Source organism: Poecilia reticulata, linkage group LG16, assembly GCF_000633615.1.
Source record: "Poecilia reticulata strain Guanapo linkage group LG16, Guppy_female_1.0+MT, whole genome shotgun sequence".
NCBI lineage: Eukaryota > Metazoa > Chordata > Actinopteri > Cyprinodontiformes > Poeciliidae > Poecilia > Poecilia reticulata.
In genome coordinates, this window is record NC_024346.1 from 22563957 (window position 1) to 22581302 (window position 17346).

At 39.3% G+C, this 17346-nt stretch overlaps 1 protein-coding gene across 1 annotated transcript in view; it reads left to right on the top strand.

Annotated features, from left to right (window-relative positions):
* Window positions 1-17346, top strand: part of adcy2a (adenylate cyclase 2a) — a 39381-nt gene that overhangs the window by 9745 nt on the left and 12290 nt on the right. Inside the window, exons 3-15 of the mRNA XM_008432170.2 lie at window positions 1265-1426; window positions 9570-9719; window positions 10447-10595; window positions 10949-11060; window positions 11414-11541; window positions 12244-12402; window positions 12550-12682; window positions 12765-12941; window positions 13053-13096; window positions 13221-13301; window positions 14263-14332; window positions 14536-14633; window positions 14719-14803. Coding sequence (XP_008430392.1) covers window positions 1265-1426; window positions 9570-9719; window positions 10447-10595; window positions 10949-11060; window positions 11414-11541; window positions 12244-12402; window positions 12550-12682; window positions 12765-12941; window positions 13053-13096; window positions 13221-13301; window positions 14263-14332; window positions 14536-14633; window positions 14719-14803 — 1548 coding nt within the window. The remainder of the gene's footprint in view (window positions 1-1264; window positions 1427-9569; window positions 9720-10446; window positions 10596-10948; window positions 11061-11413; window positions 11542-12243; window positions 12403-12549; window positions 12683-12764; window positions 12942-13052; window positions 13097-13220; window positions 13302-14262; window positions 14333-14535; window positions 14634-14718; window positions 14804-17346) is intronic.

Here is a 17346-nt window from a genome sequence, read left to right on the forward strand (position 1 = left end):
TTTTTTTTTTGCATTGTGTTATAGTAACCTTATTTTATCTTTAGATACCTTAGTATTTTTCAATCAGTTCTTCCAAGTGCACCACTGCATTACATGAGTATTGCATTACGTGCCTGAGCTTTAGCTTTTGAAAAACCTAACTTGCTTTAGGTATAAACATTGTCTATGTTTGACCAGAGTCATTGTGCATTTACTGTTAGTCATCTGGCTAACATAAAAGCAGTTCACATTTGTTGTGGTGATCTTAAAATTGCTCTCCCTATTTTTGTAATTGTGTGATTGATTACTGTCCGGAAAGATGTGCTAGTAAAACAGTTTTGTGCAGTTATTTAACAAAAAGAAAGTTGACTTTCAAAGAGGGAAATGCATTACTGCTCCTCTCATTATAGTAATGGTTTTTGTCTGTCCACCTTAGACAGACAAATATCAACAATTATATTCTGTTGATATAATTGTTAGTATTCTTACTCCTCTGCAAGCTGTGGTTATTTAGCCTCCTCTTCAGGTTTAAGCATGATTTCTCAGTTTTTGTTTGTTTTTTTGGACTAGTTGTCGATTCTTTGGATTCTGTTTGACTTGGCATGACTAGTCTGAGTGTTTTTGTTAGGTATCACCTATTTAAACAAATAGGTGATACCTATTTAAACAAATAGGTATCGCCTATTTAAACAAATAATCAACAGCAGCAGACTATGACTGCATGCACTTTCTGAGAATATGTTACGCCCTTCAAAGCTGTAAGCATACTTAAATATGTATTTTGGTTAATTATGCAATCATCCTTATTTCCAGTTTTTGCTGTTTCAAATTTAAGAGACCATGTTAGTCCCCTTTAGGTGCTTTCTCAACCTCTCTCCTCAGTGCTTTTCTTCTTTTGCTGAATTCTCTGCATGTCACTGACCCCCACTTTGCATTGCTGCTTTCCCACTGGCCTGGCAAATAAGCCATGAAAGGTTAAGAGATGACAAGCTGCAGCCTGTGAGAACACTGGCCTCTTTCTTGTCATGCAGCACCGCAACTTTAACCCTGTAGTAGAAAGTGTTACATTACAGGTGCAGAATGCCTCCTTTCTACATATTTATATATTCATATCCCTGAATCATTATGGTACTACTTTTGTTTTTATGAATAGCGCATACTTTTTAGAATGTTGTCCACATTTTTTTATTTTCTACTTTAGCAGTCTCTTATTTTCCTCTTTTCTATTTTATTTCCACTGCTCTCAGGTGATATAAGCATGTCTTTTTTTTCTTTCTCTCTGCAGGTATCCTTCTTCCTGTTCATTGTGTTTGTGGTTTACACCATGCTGCCGTTCTCCATGCGGGAAGCCATCATCGCCAGCGTCCTGACCTCCGCCTCTCACACCATTGTGCTGAGCGTCTGCTTGTCCACAACAGCTGATCACATGGAGGCAGTAGTTTGGCAGGTGAGCTGCTCACCACCAGGTATTTATTAACAGAACACAGAAGTTTCCATTTAATAAGCTAATATAACTGGTCTAATAGAAGAAGTAGCAATAAAATGTATACATTTTTGGATTAATGTATTGAATAGCTGTAGTAAAACAAGCATGACCACATGGGTTGAAATAAATAATCATTGCCTGTCAGTGTAAACGCCTCCATCTGCAACTATGCAGCTTAACATGGCGATTAGGATAATAATTTTATAGGACTTCTTTTAATTTAGCAAAATGAAATAGTATTTTGGCAAGATGCTAAAAACTGTTCTTGGTCTACTTTGTGAATTGCTAAAGATCCGTACTTGATATATAATCTGAGAAAATAAAGTGGTATTCTAGATACTGTGTCAAATATGTTGAAGTATAAAATAGTGTGATATTTATTTGGTACTTTTGCATAACACTGGATATTTTCTGCAGAAATACAGTAACCTTTACACCTCTCACTGGGCATAATACAAACCAAAACCTAACTCATTACAATTGTGCATAGATTAAAATATGTGAGTTTTAGTCTCTTGATCCAGGTCACAAAATTTGTATTTCTATTTTACAATTTGTTGCACATCTGTGGCTTATATTTTAACAAGGGTATGTGACATTGGTAACACTTTATTTGAAGGTGTGTGCATAAGACTGACATAACACTGTCATAAACATGACATAACACCTGTCAGGAACATGAAGGAGTCTTTATGAATGTTTATGCCAGTTGTCATGAAGTGTCATTTGTAAATAATGACACTTTTAATGCAAAGTTGCTCTAAAAGTGGCATTGAAAGTCCATTATAAATGCCAACTTTGCATTAAATTATCACAATTTACAAAATCATGCAAAGTTGGCAGTTTTAATGGACTTTTAATGCAACTTTGCATTAAAAGTGTCATTATTTAACAAATGACACGTCATGACAACTGTCATAAACATTCATAAAGACTCCTTTATGTTCATGACAGATGTTATGACATGTTTATGACAGTGTCATGTCAGTCTTATGCACACCCCTTCAAATAAAGAGTTACCAAGGTCACTGGTTACCGTGACCTTTAAGCCAGTGGTTTCCAAACATTTTCTGGGCCCCCCCTATGGATTACAAATCAGGAGAGTTAGACTCTTGCTGAACAATGTTTGTAAGTGGTGGGGGGTGTGGTGGGGTGGGGGGGGACAGACTTCCTGTTATACGATGTGTGTCAAACTCAACCCCCCCCCCCCCCCTTCCACAGCGCGCACAGCGTTCATTGTTTTATTGTTGTTTTCTTTTTGTTTGTTTTTCATTCATCTTTACCGCTTCCCACGTCCCCCCTCCCCCCTGCAATGGCATGGCACCCCCCCTAGGGGGTGCACCCCACAGTTTGGGAACCTCTGCTTTAAGCTAAATTTAGCATGGTAGGTAACAGAAAAAAAAAAAAGTCTACTTTTTTAGCTCAATTTAAAGGTCGACTTCTTCCACGCAGTATTGCTTCTCATGTGTTTGATATTCGGGAAGCTTATGGATGTGCTGGTGGATAGTGGAAAATGATCAGACAAGGAAAGGATTTGTCAGGGCAGTCCGTACCACATCTCAAGTAATTTAAGCTTACTAACGTAGAACAAAGACGTTATAATTTTCTGTGAATTACATTTCTATGAAACACAGGAACTGAAGGTGTGTGGATAAATCTAGGATTTGAGTCAAAGAAATAGTGTAAAACCAGATTCCCAGATAAGTAGATCACTAAAGCGATGGAAGCAACGATGGATGTGTAAAGCGATGGATGTGTTTTTTTTTTTCTGTTTTTTTTTTGTGTGTGTACGCTAAAATTTGTGGTGACTGAAATGAGTGAATGATTAGGGATTTTTTAATTGCACATATTTTTTTATTTTGCTGCTGCTTTGTGGATAGTTTGGAGGTGCAGATAATTTAACTGTCTGATGTGTTGGGTTGTTGTGTTTTTTTGTCTCTGGGATAAAACAATAAAATCAATTTTGTAAAATTTCAAAATTTATACACTAGAAGTTTTTAATTAAATGTCCACATTTTAAATGTTGTATTAGTCTGCAAATAAACTTCCAAAGACCTATTAGGTAAAAAAAAAAATCATGCTGACATTTTCTCTTTGTCAGCTCCATTAAACTTTACACTCAAACTAATTGGAGACTTGATGAACCAGGGGATTTAATACAGAGGTGAATGTCTCTCAGTTAAGTCCTTGTGCCTGAAACTTAAATGTACAACTGATTCATTTATGATGTGAAGCACTGTTTATTCATTTAGTATTTCTTTAATTATGTTCATGTGATCCCCTTTTAAAAATATAGATTTGATCTCAAATCAAAATAATCACTTCAGTGGTCATTCTATTATTGTGCTGCTTGTGGCTAGATGATGGGGAGGGAAATAAACTCTTGATACATTCTGCACACGAGCGCTAAATGCAATGTTTTCTACAAACTGAGTGTTGTTTATTCACAACAGACAGCTTAAGAAAGAATCAATTTTGAGTAGAATGTTTTACACCACTTTGTTTACCAGAACCCTGGTTAACATTTACTTGTAGAGCTGAAGGTCCCTCGGGTCTTTGTGGATTTTATTTTATCCGGTTACTTATGGACATGACTTTCAGGTAATCATCTAATAAATGTTGTTATGCTTGTGTTCTGCTCTTGTTCACTTTCCTCATTTTTAAGGGTTTACTGTATGATACGCTCTTACGGCCAGGCATGGCCATTGCTCGTAATTGATGACAAAACAGGAAAAGCTCGTAGAACAACTTTGGAAGACCTTATGAAGGACTAGAGCTTTGATCATTTTGACTGCTGAACTGAATTCTGACCCAGACTAATTTAAAACATCACCGTTCAGTTTTGTTCTTCAGAAGAGAGGCTGAGGCAAATATATAGACACAGACAGAGTGTACTGTATATGATAACAAAATCAGAATTTTATTCAAACTGATTAAAACAAAGTGGTGTAAAAGACTTCCTAATATTTCTAGTATGGTTGCTGCTGGTATTAAAGTTCATTGAATTTTTCTTTTAGTGTCATAAACTCCTGTTGTTGAACAAAAAAATGTTTCATTTGCATATCGTGTTCATCACTGAGCAGCAAAATCATCAATAATTCATTACGTTTACCGTTTAAACTGTATCTGACAGACACTTTTGTGTTAAAGGCTATTGAATATTTTATGTTTTACCTGTTACAGAGCATGTGTGAATAAAAATTAGTTTTACTTGCAATGATTGCCATATTAAACCATTGCTTTAATGAGTGTCTTTCAGATCATGTCTTTAAAGTGAATGCAGAACACAGCGATCCGTGAGCGACGTGATGCGCCAACTCCTTCGTGTGTTTTGCTGAATGTATTTCAAATCTGAGCGTTTTAAAATCTTTCTGTGCGTTTTGTCGTATACGAATCCCATTTGTGGTGTGTGCAAAGTTCTGATTGTAGAAGCCTGGGTTGCATGCCCAGCTGGAGTTTGTTCTCTCATATTCTGTGCTTCAGAAGCAAGCAGTTGATGAAATGTGTTTGAAGTTCATTATAATAGTAACCTATAAAGCAGTGGTTCTTAACCTTTTTTGAGGTACCGAACCCCCCAGTTGCATATGCGCATTCACCCAACTCTTCTTATCCCAACCCTCCCTCCCCCTCTATTCTGATTTAGTAATGTAATTATATTAGCTGTGTAACCATCCCCACACCACTAGAGGCAGTACCAACCCCGAAAAGATGCGACTAAGGAGCAGATTTAGACTATAGAATTTGGTAAAAACTGTGAACTTTGCTGAAGTAATTAAAGACAAAAATTCAAATCCATGCTGAGAGTGGAACTCCTTCAATCAGTGCTCCTCCGCAGCACTGATTGGCTAAGCAATGTAACATGATCCTCTGCAGCAAGTGATGGCAAAGCGGGGCGCGTCATCACGACTTTACACAAGTGTGTCTTTACCTCCGCGGCAGAGGCTCCGCCGAACCCCTGAGACCGACTCACCGAACCCCCGGGGTTCGATCAAACCCAGGTTAAGAACCACTGCTATAGAGTGATGATTCTCAGTCATCCAGTACATGACGTTCCTAACTGCCTGGTGCGTGCTCACCAGGCGGGATGGTGATGTGCCCTTGTTTCCTCAATCCTTCTGAGTTCCTGCGACTGCGGCAGGCAGGTACTTACCCTGCGTGCTGCAGCCCTGGAGGGATCTCTCTTGCTTGGTGTTGGGTGATGTTGCAATAGGATGTTTGTGAGGTTGCCAGGTCATTATGGATGCCGGGTCTCTTGACTTGGTGGAAAATAGTGGCGTACAGTTCATTCAAATATTGCTATACAGAGACAGAATGGTACATCAATAATTTAAGCCAGAGATGTTCTGTTCCTACAGATTTTTCCTAATTTCTAACCTTTTGATGCGGCCATTGTACTGCTGAGAGATTAACTCAATCTGCAGTGGATGGATGGTTTGATTGATCCCTAAATGTTGAGGTTTTAGGGAAGAAATGAATTAAGTACAATAAGAATCCTGTCTGTGTATCATGGGAAGCTGCTTTTCATGATCCAGCCCGATTCTCTACTGACCAGGAGCCATTAAGGTTGAAACACTATTATACTGATCACTTTTCCCAACAGCAGATCTGAAGATATGATAAGACACTAAGTGCTAACAATGTTAAATCTAAAGCACAACTTGCATTACAGTAATATAATTACAGTAATATAATACATAACAGCATGACTAAACCTCCATCATTATTCATAATAATGTACTGAAAGTTTACATTAAACTCTTTCCAAGTTGCGCATCTTCTACTGTGATTTTGTGGCAACTGAACATGTTTTAATTATTGGTGTCACACTCACATATTGGTCTTTATTTTTTTCTAATTAAAGATTTAGTAATCTGATTTCACATGTATTGGATTTTATTTCTTAAATTGTTCATTCTTTGTTCCACATATTAAGACGCCTCACATTTTGTATGTACAACCAGGATAGATTTCTTTTGGAATTTTTACATAATCCATCCATCCATCCATTTTGTTCCGCTTATCCAGTGTCGGGTCGCGGGGGCAGCAGCTTCAGAAGGGAGGCCCAGACTTCCCTCTCCCCAGCCACTCCCCAGCTCCTCCGGGGGAACCCCAAGGCGTTCCCAGGCCAGCCGAGAGACATAGTCCCTCCAGCTTGTCCTGGGTCTTCCCCGAGGCCTCCTCCCGGTGGGACATGCCCGGAACACCTCACCAGGAAGGCGTCCAGGAGGCATCCTTGCCAGATGCCCGAGCCACTTCAACTGGCTCCCCTCGATGTGGAGGAGCAGCGGCTCTACTTTGAGTCCCTCCCGGATGACCGAGCTTCTCACCCTATCTCTAAGGGAGAGCCCAGCCACCCTGCGGAGGAAACCCATTTCGGCCGCTTGCATCCGTGATCTCGTTCTTTCGGTCATGACCCAAAGCTCATGACCATAGATGAGGTAGGAACATAGATCGACTGGTAAATCGAGAGCTTCGCTTTTTGACTCAGCTCTCTCTTCACCACGACGGACCGGTACAACGCCCATTTTACGGCAGTCGCTGCCCCAATTGGCCTCTCGATCTCCTGCTCCCGTCTTCCCTCATTCTTGAACAAGATCCCCAGATACTTAAACTCCTCCACTTGAGGCAGGACGACCCCCCTGACCCGGAAAAGGCACTCTACCCTTTTCCGGTTCAAGACCATGGCCTCGGATTTGGAGGCACTGAGCCTCATCCCGGCCGCGAACCGCTCCAGTGAGAACTGCAGATTACGATCTGATGAAGCCAACAGGACCACATCATCCGCAAAAAGCAGAGATGCGATCCTAAGGCCACCAAAACGGATCCCCTCAACACCTTGGCTGCGCCTAGAAATTCTGTCCATGAAAGTAATGAACAGAATCGGTGACAAAGGGCAGCCTTGGCGGAGCCCGACTTACTGCCGGCAATGCGGACCAGACTCTGACACCGGTCATACAGGGACACCTGACAGCCCGTATCAAAAGGCCCGGTACCCCATACTCCCGGAGAACTCCCCATAAGTCCCCCTAGGGATACGGTCGAACTCCTTCTCCAAGTCCACAAAACACATGTAGACTGGTTGGGCTACCTCCCAGAACCCTCCGGACCCTGCTGAGGGTGTAGAGCTGGTCCAGTGTTCCACGACCAGGACGAAAACCACACTGCTCTTCCTGAATCCGAGGTCCAACTATCCGACGGACCCTCCTCTCCAGGACCCCTGAATAGACCTTACCAGGGAGGCTTAAGAGTGTGACCCCCCTGTAATTGGAGCCCACCCTCTGGTCCCCCTTTTTGAACAGGGGGACCACCACCCCAGTCTGCCAATCCAGGGGAACTGCCCCCGATGTCCATGCAATATTGCACAGTTGCATCAGCCAACACAACCCTACAACATACATAATCAGCTGCAAAAAAAAGCTGGTATCTAAAAGGAAAGGTCTAGTTAACCATCAAACAAATTTTAACATTAGACTAAGATAACCAGAGAACATACAAAAAAGGAGTTTTAAATTAGGATTTCATGTTGAGGGAAAAACACTCACTGAACCAACCAGGCCCTATGTGACAAAATTAATAATCCACAATCCATACCTAATAACTGGTTGCTCTGCTCTTCTTTTTTGTCTGCTAGAGAGCAGAATTCATTGTCTCATTATTTATAGCAAGGTGTCTAGATTCTGAATCAGTAAATCAATCACAAAACCATCAGAGTACCATCATCACATTTCAATTTAGTTGTTTTTTCTTTTTTTTCCCCCCAATATTGTGTTAGCTTTACACAGAATGTAACAGGCTGTGCACCTTCCAAAACGGTGCATTTCTTGTTTCAAAGGATGTCATCCCACACCATAGAGCCAGATTCGTTTGCATAGTTGTTTTTTCCCCCCTTTATTAGGAAAATCATTTAAAACGTAAAAAAAATAATAAAATCCCCCATTCTCCTCTTTTTTTACTCAGTGCATCATTCTAATGTTAGTTTGTGTAATGATTTGAAATATTTAGATCTGGAAGAAAAGGAAAATCGGAAGAATTTTGTAAGGCAAATGCTTTTAATGTAGTCCCTTTAGTGAGTTCGGAGTCTCTTTCCAATCAAATATGGCCAGCAGACCTTCAAAAAGAGGCGTCCTAATCACTTTCTCTAATGACATTAACTATCTTCAGGAATTGAGAAGTTGCCCTTCTTCCCAGAGTTGAGCTTCTGTAAAATGAAATGCCAAAATTTGCAGTTTTTATTTGTTCGTTTTCTTTTTTTGTTTTTGTTCATGATAAACAGCTTGTCAGTGACAATTGGGTCATTTATCACGTGACAAAAGGACATTAATGTGATTGACATTAATGTGACCACATTCTCTTCAGCATTGTTCTTTTGCTTTTATTTGTTTGATTTTAATACAAGGTGTAATAAAATATTGCATTAAATCTTAAATACATCCAAATTCTCTTCTTGAAGAGATTATTACAGGTGTTTTTAAGTTGGTTTTATGAGAGGATTATTTAATGTCAACCGAGATGAAAATATAATTTATTTCCAATCTATCGCGTGCAACGTAGCCATACAATTGTACTACTTCTTGTAATTGGTGTACAAGAAGTAATACACCTATTTCATAATGAATTGTGATTTTTTTTTTCCTTTTTTAATTTCTTTTTTTTCTTGTTTTTCCCCAGCAGAGAACTCTTAACTCTGAAGCTGTCAGACTGTGGATTGTTAATCTCCACATCCACTTGTTCCCTCTTCACCCTCAGCAATGACTCCATCTTGGTTTTGTTGGTTTTGCCTGATCTCCAGCACTACCTCCAGCTTATTTGTGTCCAGTGATTATAATTCTGGACATGCCCAGGCCCAATTTCTTTTCTTCATCCCCTCACCCCAGAAGAACATCCAAGTTATTTGACTGTGGTTTATATTATATCAGCTCATGTTAAGCCTTATTGTTTGTCCTTATCAGTGCATTTATCCATATTTAAAAATGAACTATAACTTTTTCAACAAATCCAAAACTTTCAGTTTTCCACAATTTTGTAACGCCAGACTTTTTGAATTAAGCATGGTTTTGTGAAATTGATATTTAGCTTTTGTCTTTCTGCCTGCATATCTCCTCAGATTTTAGCCAATGTTATTATTTTTGTTTGTGGGAACATGGCTGGGGCGTACCACAAGCATCTGATGGAGTTGGCGCTGAAGCAGACCTACCAGGACACCTGCAACTGCATCAAGTCCCCTATTAAACTGGAGTTTGAAAAAAGACAACAGGTAATTAATGCTTCTTGATTAGTGAGGAATCAGCATGTCAGAGTTCTGCAGAGGCCTGTTGTTGTTCCATCATTTAGCTGTGCTGAACCAGGAAAAGTACTGAAATATGCGGGACACCAGCCCTTTGAAGACCGACTTTGGGCACGACGGCCATAGCTGAAGCATTTTGCAGTGGCCCTGGAGTGCTGGCCGCAGCTTTGTTTATGACAGATGGTAGTATTTGTGTAGAGGCAGTTTTTTTTTTTTTTTTTTTTTTTTTAAGCGCTTGCTGCACTCATAATATATTCTGTTTACAGGAGGCTTTTAACCAAAGTGCATTGCAGTATAGTAAGTGCATACATTTTGTCTGAAAATTCCAGGCAACGTTGTGTGAATTCCTCATAAACCCGAAACCCTCTGCAACGTTTGCCAGCAGCCACGACTCGTACAACCACCAGAGCCTTATAAATAGTGCAGAGGAAAGATTAACATCAGTCAGGGCTTTGATGCCTTTCAGCTTTGCTTTACAAATCTTCCATGTCCAGAAGAGTCTTTGAAAGGAGCCGGCGAAAAGCAGGAGTTTTCTGAAGTTCTTGTTAGTTCAGTCAAAACAGAGAAAGAAATTTGTAATGCTGAAGTAGGTGTTTGTCATGCCAGTGGTCGTAATAGTATGTTTCCATTAGTTTTTGTTTTGACTTTATAATAACACTCGTGCATTCTGTGTATTTCTTTGTGTTACTCTCTTCAGGAACGTCTTCTTTTGTCTCTACTGCCAGCTCACATTGCTCGTGTAATGAAAGCTGAGATCATTCAGAGGCTGAAGGGACCGAACTTTGGCCAGATTGAGAATACAAACAACTTTCACAACCTCTACGTCCAGAGGCACACCAACGTCAGGCATGTAGATGTTCTTATTATTTGTATGGTGCTGTCAAAAAAAAGTGCTTTTTTGGGATTTTTTTGATAGTATGTTTCAAATGATCAAGCAAGTTTTATCATACAAAGATAACCTGACTAAATATAGGTTTTTCTTTTTTTTTATTTACTTAGATTATATTAGCCTATTATTGGCATTAGCTTGATCAGAAACATTTAATTGTCTCAATAAGGGAAAAACAGAAGAAATCTGTAGAAGATTAAATAGTTGTTGTGACAGTGTTTGGCCATGGGGATTAGCTCATGACAAAAACAACGTTGCCCCCTGGGAAACATAAATGGACTAAAATGAGTTATTTCTTTTGCCGTTTTAGCATCCTTTATGCAGATATAGTTGGATTCACACGCCTGGCCAGTGACTGCTCACCGGGAGAACTGGTGCACATGCTGAATGAGCTGTTTGGCAAATTTGATCAAATTGCAAAGGTAAAAAGCCTTTCTTAGATCCTGGTCAATATTTTTATTGGTCTTAGCCATCACTGACTGGGGAGCTTTGCTGCATGCTAAATAACAAAGCTCATATTCAAACTCACAAATTATACGTCTATTAACCTGCTCTCACATATCCAAATGTTTTGTACAGTTACCCTGGGTATTATTTCATATAAAGTTACACCTAGTGATTCAATTTGCTGTGGTTAATAAGACTATCGTGTACTTAACGGTGAACAAAATGTGATGAGTTCAGAAATGTCATTGAAAGGTGATTTGGTGAGATTACATTTAAAAGGCCACTTGGAAGGTCTTTCAGTAAGTTTTCTGTGTGTTTCTATGTGCAGGAAAATGAATGTATGCGCATCAAAATTCTTGGCGACTGTTACTACTGTGTCTCTGGCCTCCCGGAGTCTTTGCCAAACCACGCTAAAAACTGTGTGAAAATGGGTCTGGACATGTGTGAAGCCATCAAGTAAGTGGCAGATATACAACAATAACATTTACCACCTTGTTTATTCTCTCTCTTTTTTCTGTTTGTCTACCTTTTATTCTTTCAAAGTTTTTGAGGTTTCAGCAAGGTTACAGCGCTACCACAGTTAGCATCAGGGGTTATTGGTATGCTTGGCCTTTTCCTGTTCACCTTCCTCATATATCTCGCTATTTTGGCTGCACCAAAATAGCGAGACTGTACGAGGTCTTTGCGTTTTCAGCTGATGATGGTTGTAAAGGCTCGTCTCTGGACATACTTGCCATATTGCAGGAGTTTTAAACGTCCAGCAGTAGCAGTTTTGTTTCCCAGCGATGGGAACTTGCGCGGCAACTGATATTGTTGTAGCTGTATTATAAAGGCGTATTTTAAATTATTTTTTGATTTTTGCTTTAGTTCATGTTATTACACACCCGGTAGCAAAATGAACTATAAGACTTTAACTTTTATAGACACAATAAAATATAAACTATTCGGAAAACTCATTGCATTTTATTGAGTATGTATAAATTAGCTTTTTACTACTTATATGTAGATTTCTCCTTTTGTGTGCACATGTGCGTGGTAAGTTGTGTTTTCTACATTTTTGTTAAAGAAATGTGTTTATGAGGAAAATATTTTTGAACAGCGAAAGAAGGCATCGATTCTGATTCACCTAATTAAATACAAATTTCTGATGCGTTACAGAAAAGTACGAGATGCTACAGGTGTCGACATCAACATGCGTGTGGGCGTGCATTCAGGAAATGTCCTGTGTGGCGTTATTGGACTTCAAAAATGGCAGTATGATGTTTGGTCACATGACGTTACACTGGCCAATTATATGGAGGCAGGAGGTGTACCAGGGTGAGTAAAAAAAATGAAACCTTGCTGTGGTAAATGTTTCATAAACTGATGGCTTTACAGTTTGATTCGTCTATTAGGTCAAATTGCAATATCCCTACTATTATTAAATATTACCAATCAATAAATGACTCGTCAATTCATTGCTAGGCGCGTTCACATCACGTCAGTGACGCTGGAGCACCTTAATGGTGCTTATAAGGTTGAGGATGGAGATGGACAGGAGAGAGACCCTTACCTAAAGGAACATGGTGTCGTCACTTATCTTGTTATCAACCCAAAGGTACAGGACTTCCACTAAACGAACGTAATGCGAGGCGGTCGAGAAAATGCTTTAAAATCCCATTACTTCCATGTATGTTCAGGTGGAGCGTCGGAGCCCGCAGCATTATTATCGGCCCAGACACACTCTGGATGGAGCTAAAATGAGAGCCTCAGTCAGGATGACCCGCTACCTGGAGTCGTGGGGAGCAGCCAAGCCGTTTGCTAACCTGCACCACAGAGACAGCATGACAAATGAGAATGGCAAGATTAGCACCTCTGTGTGTATTTTTTATTTGTATCCCCCCCCTCATTCTAAACTAATGCTATTATGATGAGCGGTACATTTGTTGATGCCAACCTATCCTGTCCCTCTCTTGCGTTGTTTTAAGGACGTGCCGAAGGGGCAGTATCATTTCCAGAGGAGATCGGAACGGTATAAGCTCCACTTTTATCAGATAAATATTCATGCTAAGTTGCCCGTTGACTACATTTTCATTAAAGGCCTCATTGTCACAGAGCATATTTTCTTCCTGGAACTTTTTGTTTCCCCGTAAAAGGACAAAATCTCAGAAGAAACGGTTTGAAGAGGAATTCAATGAACGGATGATCAGGACGTTTGATGGAATAAATTCGCAAAAGTAAGTGTTTTTGAAAACTCTATTTTCATCGAACACATTATAATCGTAAAACGTTCATGTCCGAGTTATATCCAGGGTTTCTACACCTTCCAGAAAAGTCAGAACTTTACTTTTATCATATTATAAGTCTTGCTAACAATGCAATTTAATCATGTGTACCAGGGCCGTGCAGAGACCACTAAGGGGGCAGGTGCTCAACAACAAAAAAAGGGCACATCTAACCACATTCTAGGACAGAATATTAACAAAGCCTCTCAGCTTTCAGAGTTTAATAAACAATGATAAATTACAAAAATGTGAGATATACAATGAATAATAATACCAAAAAATAAATAAATAAATAAAATAAAATGTTGACCAAAAGGGCACTTGGGGAGCAAAAAGGGCAGGTGCTCAAGCACCCCCGGCTCCCCCCTCTGCACATGCCTGATGTGTACTGTTTTTAAGTGACATCCTCTGCTTTTGATTTCCCATATCTTAGCTCTAGTTTGACATTTGGCCATGTCATCCACTCTTGCTTATATTCTCTGTTTTCCCTGAAGTTCACAGTCAATGCAGTCATCTACCAGGAAACTTTCTTCTCCAGACAGGCTTTATAGAGACACTGATTTGATTTTTCAGCAGGACTTAGCGGCTGCCCTGTGGCACCAGGTGGCTCAGTGGCAGAGCAGGTATACAGAGACCACTGTAGTGCCAAAGAAAGGACTTGGCCTGACTGCTCTGCCAAAGTGGTGTCGCTGTGCTTGATTTGTCTCTGATTCTGAAATGAGTGACAAAAAATATTTAACTTTTTTTTTTACAATACAAAAATTTTGTTAGGTGTACTTGTACAGATAATGGATCCTGCATACTTTCAAGGCAAATGTTTTAACATATACAGTAATTATTTTAAGTATCAGTTATATGAAAATTTACTTTTTTTTTATGCTTGACTGTATTTTGTGTGACTTTTCTTTCCTAGACAGTGGCTCAAGTCTGAGGACATTCAAAGAATATCGCTGTTTTTTCACAACAGAGCCTTGGAGAAAGAGGTAAACAGGGATCAGCCGCTGTCTGGGTGAAATCAATTACAAAATGCATCAAAAATGGTCCCTTTCCGTTACATTTGCCTGCATTCAGCCTAAGATGTCATTGTAAAAATGATGTCTGAGTACACAGCTGCAAAGCTGCTTAAAAAGATAAACAATTGTTGACACAATGAGCTTTTAATTTTGTGTTCTTTTGTCCTTCTTAGTACAGAGCAACAACCTTGCCTGCCTTTAAATACTACGTCACCTGTGCTTGTTTGATCTTTTTCTGCATTTTTGTAGTGCAGATCTTGGTCCTGCCAAAGTGAGTGACCTTCAATCCGTTATATATAACTTTTATTAGTCTATGTCATTACAGAGCTAATTTCTGCATTTTTTTTCTTTTTCAGAACGGCTGTTTTAGGAATATCATTTGGAATGGCTTTCCTCACCCTCTCCTTGATAATCTTCATATGTTTTGTTGGACACCTATTGGTGAGTGACGTCATTTTTCCTGTGTTCAGTTAAAACAAACATGTAGGTTTTGACAAGCCTTCAAAGTGCTGAAGAGGAAAAAAAGCTGCTTGTCAGAAGAAGAATCATATCCACTAATAGAATTGATCTTTAATCACTCTTGAAATAGTCAATAAAAACGTGCTACTCCCTGGTTTATATTAGTGCCAGGAAGTGACTATTCTTTAATGGTTTCCAGTCATCATTCTTTATTATCCGGTTCAGTTTCTGGACGTTTCGGTCTTTGAGGTGTAAATGGTTTTTGGACATCAGTAGCAGTACTAACAATCTTGTATTGCTATTTTCCTTGGAAATTAAACACAGGACGATATGAGCCTGTAGCCAACCATTGTTGTCTTTACTTGGTTGAGCTGGAGAAAACAGTGAGTTGTTGCTCGGATTCTAAACCAGTGTTGATGCATTTTGTGTATTTGTATGAGCCACTGTTCTTGCATGACTGTCCTTGGGTTTTTTCCCCCCTCCTAGTATCATCAAAATAATGATAGGAAACAAATTTTAGCCATTGCAGTAGGGTTATGCGCACTGACTATGAACAGTCAGCACTTTTGCTTATGATCCCCAGCAGCTGAATAAATCTTAGTTTGGAGAATTAGGCAAAAGTTCTCATGTGGGAGATGCATAAATAATAAAATTAATAATGTCAGTCTGTTAAAAGTATTGCAGCATTATGAAAAATCATGAAGCATTTATCGGCGGTGGTGGCAGTGAGTGTATTTCCACAGGGTTGAATTAATAGACTAAGTTGGGTACAACAAAATATTTTGTGGCACGTCTGCATGCTGTGTCTAAGATGATGCAGCAGAATCAAATATTCTTTTTTTTTGTCAGGGCAGGGCAAAGGTACAAGAAGAATAGATTGAACAAGTCGAGGAAACAATTTAGTATGATAGAAATCCGCTCAACATTTTTTACTGATACTACAAAAACGTCTGAAAGACCAGGATGAGAATGAAGGGAGAAAAAAAAAGGTTTTAAAAAATTAAAAGGTAATGTAAAATTTAAACGACTCCAGACTTACACATGCTGTTTTCTGAATGTCTTGTTCTTTAGCTCTGAACTCTGGTCTCTCTAAATGTTGCCTGAAAACTAACACAGCAGCTCTCAGTATCAAAAGTTAAACCTTGCAACATTTGTTTGTGTTTTTATTATTATTTTTCAGTTATGTTTTACTTTGCAAAGTTCCCTGCTGGGATATCTCTTTTTGTGGAACACCCATATGCTTTTGAAAGGTTATTTAAGGACTATGTAGGATTGTATGTTTAGGTTTTTAGCACCCGTTTCTCAAGAGATGCCAAATAGAAGCTGCTCTTCACTACATGTGGTTAGCAATATGTCGCTTCATAGTGAGCACGTTTCAGGATACGTTTTCTTTCACATATAAAATGTGTTACTTTCAGATGTAAACTTTTGAATAGACTAATTCTATTAATCCAACATTGTACGTATTTGCATATAAAAAAGAAAATCCATATTTTAGTTTACAAGTGTATTATGCTTTGTAGCAGATCTGCAGAATGCTTTTTTAAGTTCAGAATTCTGGTTTTCATATCTTTTCAAGTGCAGCTAATTTACACTGACAGGGTGCTCGCCTGCTGTTTTTCTTCTTTATTGAACACAGTCATAGGTTGACCATTATAGGGAAAAAAGCTGCAATTCTTAAAGTGAGCAGCCATAGTACTATTATTAATGAAAGGTGAGGTGAAGTACATTGTTTGTCTCTAAGTAGTTAAAATTGTACGAGCCAAAGAATTGAGAAAGTTTGACAGGCCCAAACTGTGATAAGCAGATTGTGGAGTTGGAATATCTCCATGGGGTTGTTCTCCATTTGCAGCCATCAGCGGCAATCAAAGGTGGTTCAAAAAAGATAAAGTTGTGAAAAGGTTTAATGCTGGTAGAAAGGTGCCAGAATAAACAGCGCATTTCAGGTTGTTGCATTTAAACCTGTAGTTGAGGGTTGGGGAAGGGGGTCATGCACGACTGGGCATCAGAACTGGATCAAAGAGCGATGGGAGAAAGTGAGTCATATTTCTTTCACATGGTGTGACTGGCAGAAAGTTCAGCTGGTAGATGTTACGATTCAGTTATTTTGCTGGATAAATCTGGATTTTTCCGTCCATGTGGATGGTGTGATTCTTTGGACAATGTTCTGCTGGGAAACCTTGGCTTTTCTCATTTAATGTGTATGTTATTTTGATATACTTCTTGATCACTCTTCTTTCGGCCTTTCTTTTATTTGGAGCTGTATTCTCTGATGGTTGTGGCTGTTCAGAAACGGTTTGAAGAGCACATCAACAAGCTGTGGAAGTGTTGACTTGGCCTCCGAAATGTTCAGAACATAGTTCAGTCAACAATGTCTGGGATGTTTTGGGTAAACAAGCTCAGCCCATCGAGGCTCCAGCTTGTAATTTACAGGACATAAGGGATCTTGTGCTGACGGCCCTGTACCAGAAACCACAGCAAACATTTGATCTAGAGGATTAAGGCCTCAACACTTCAGGCCTATT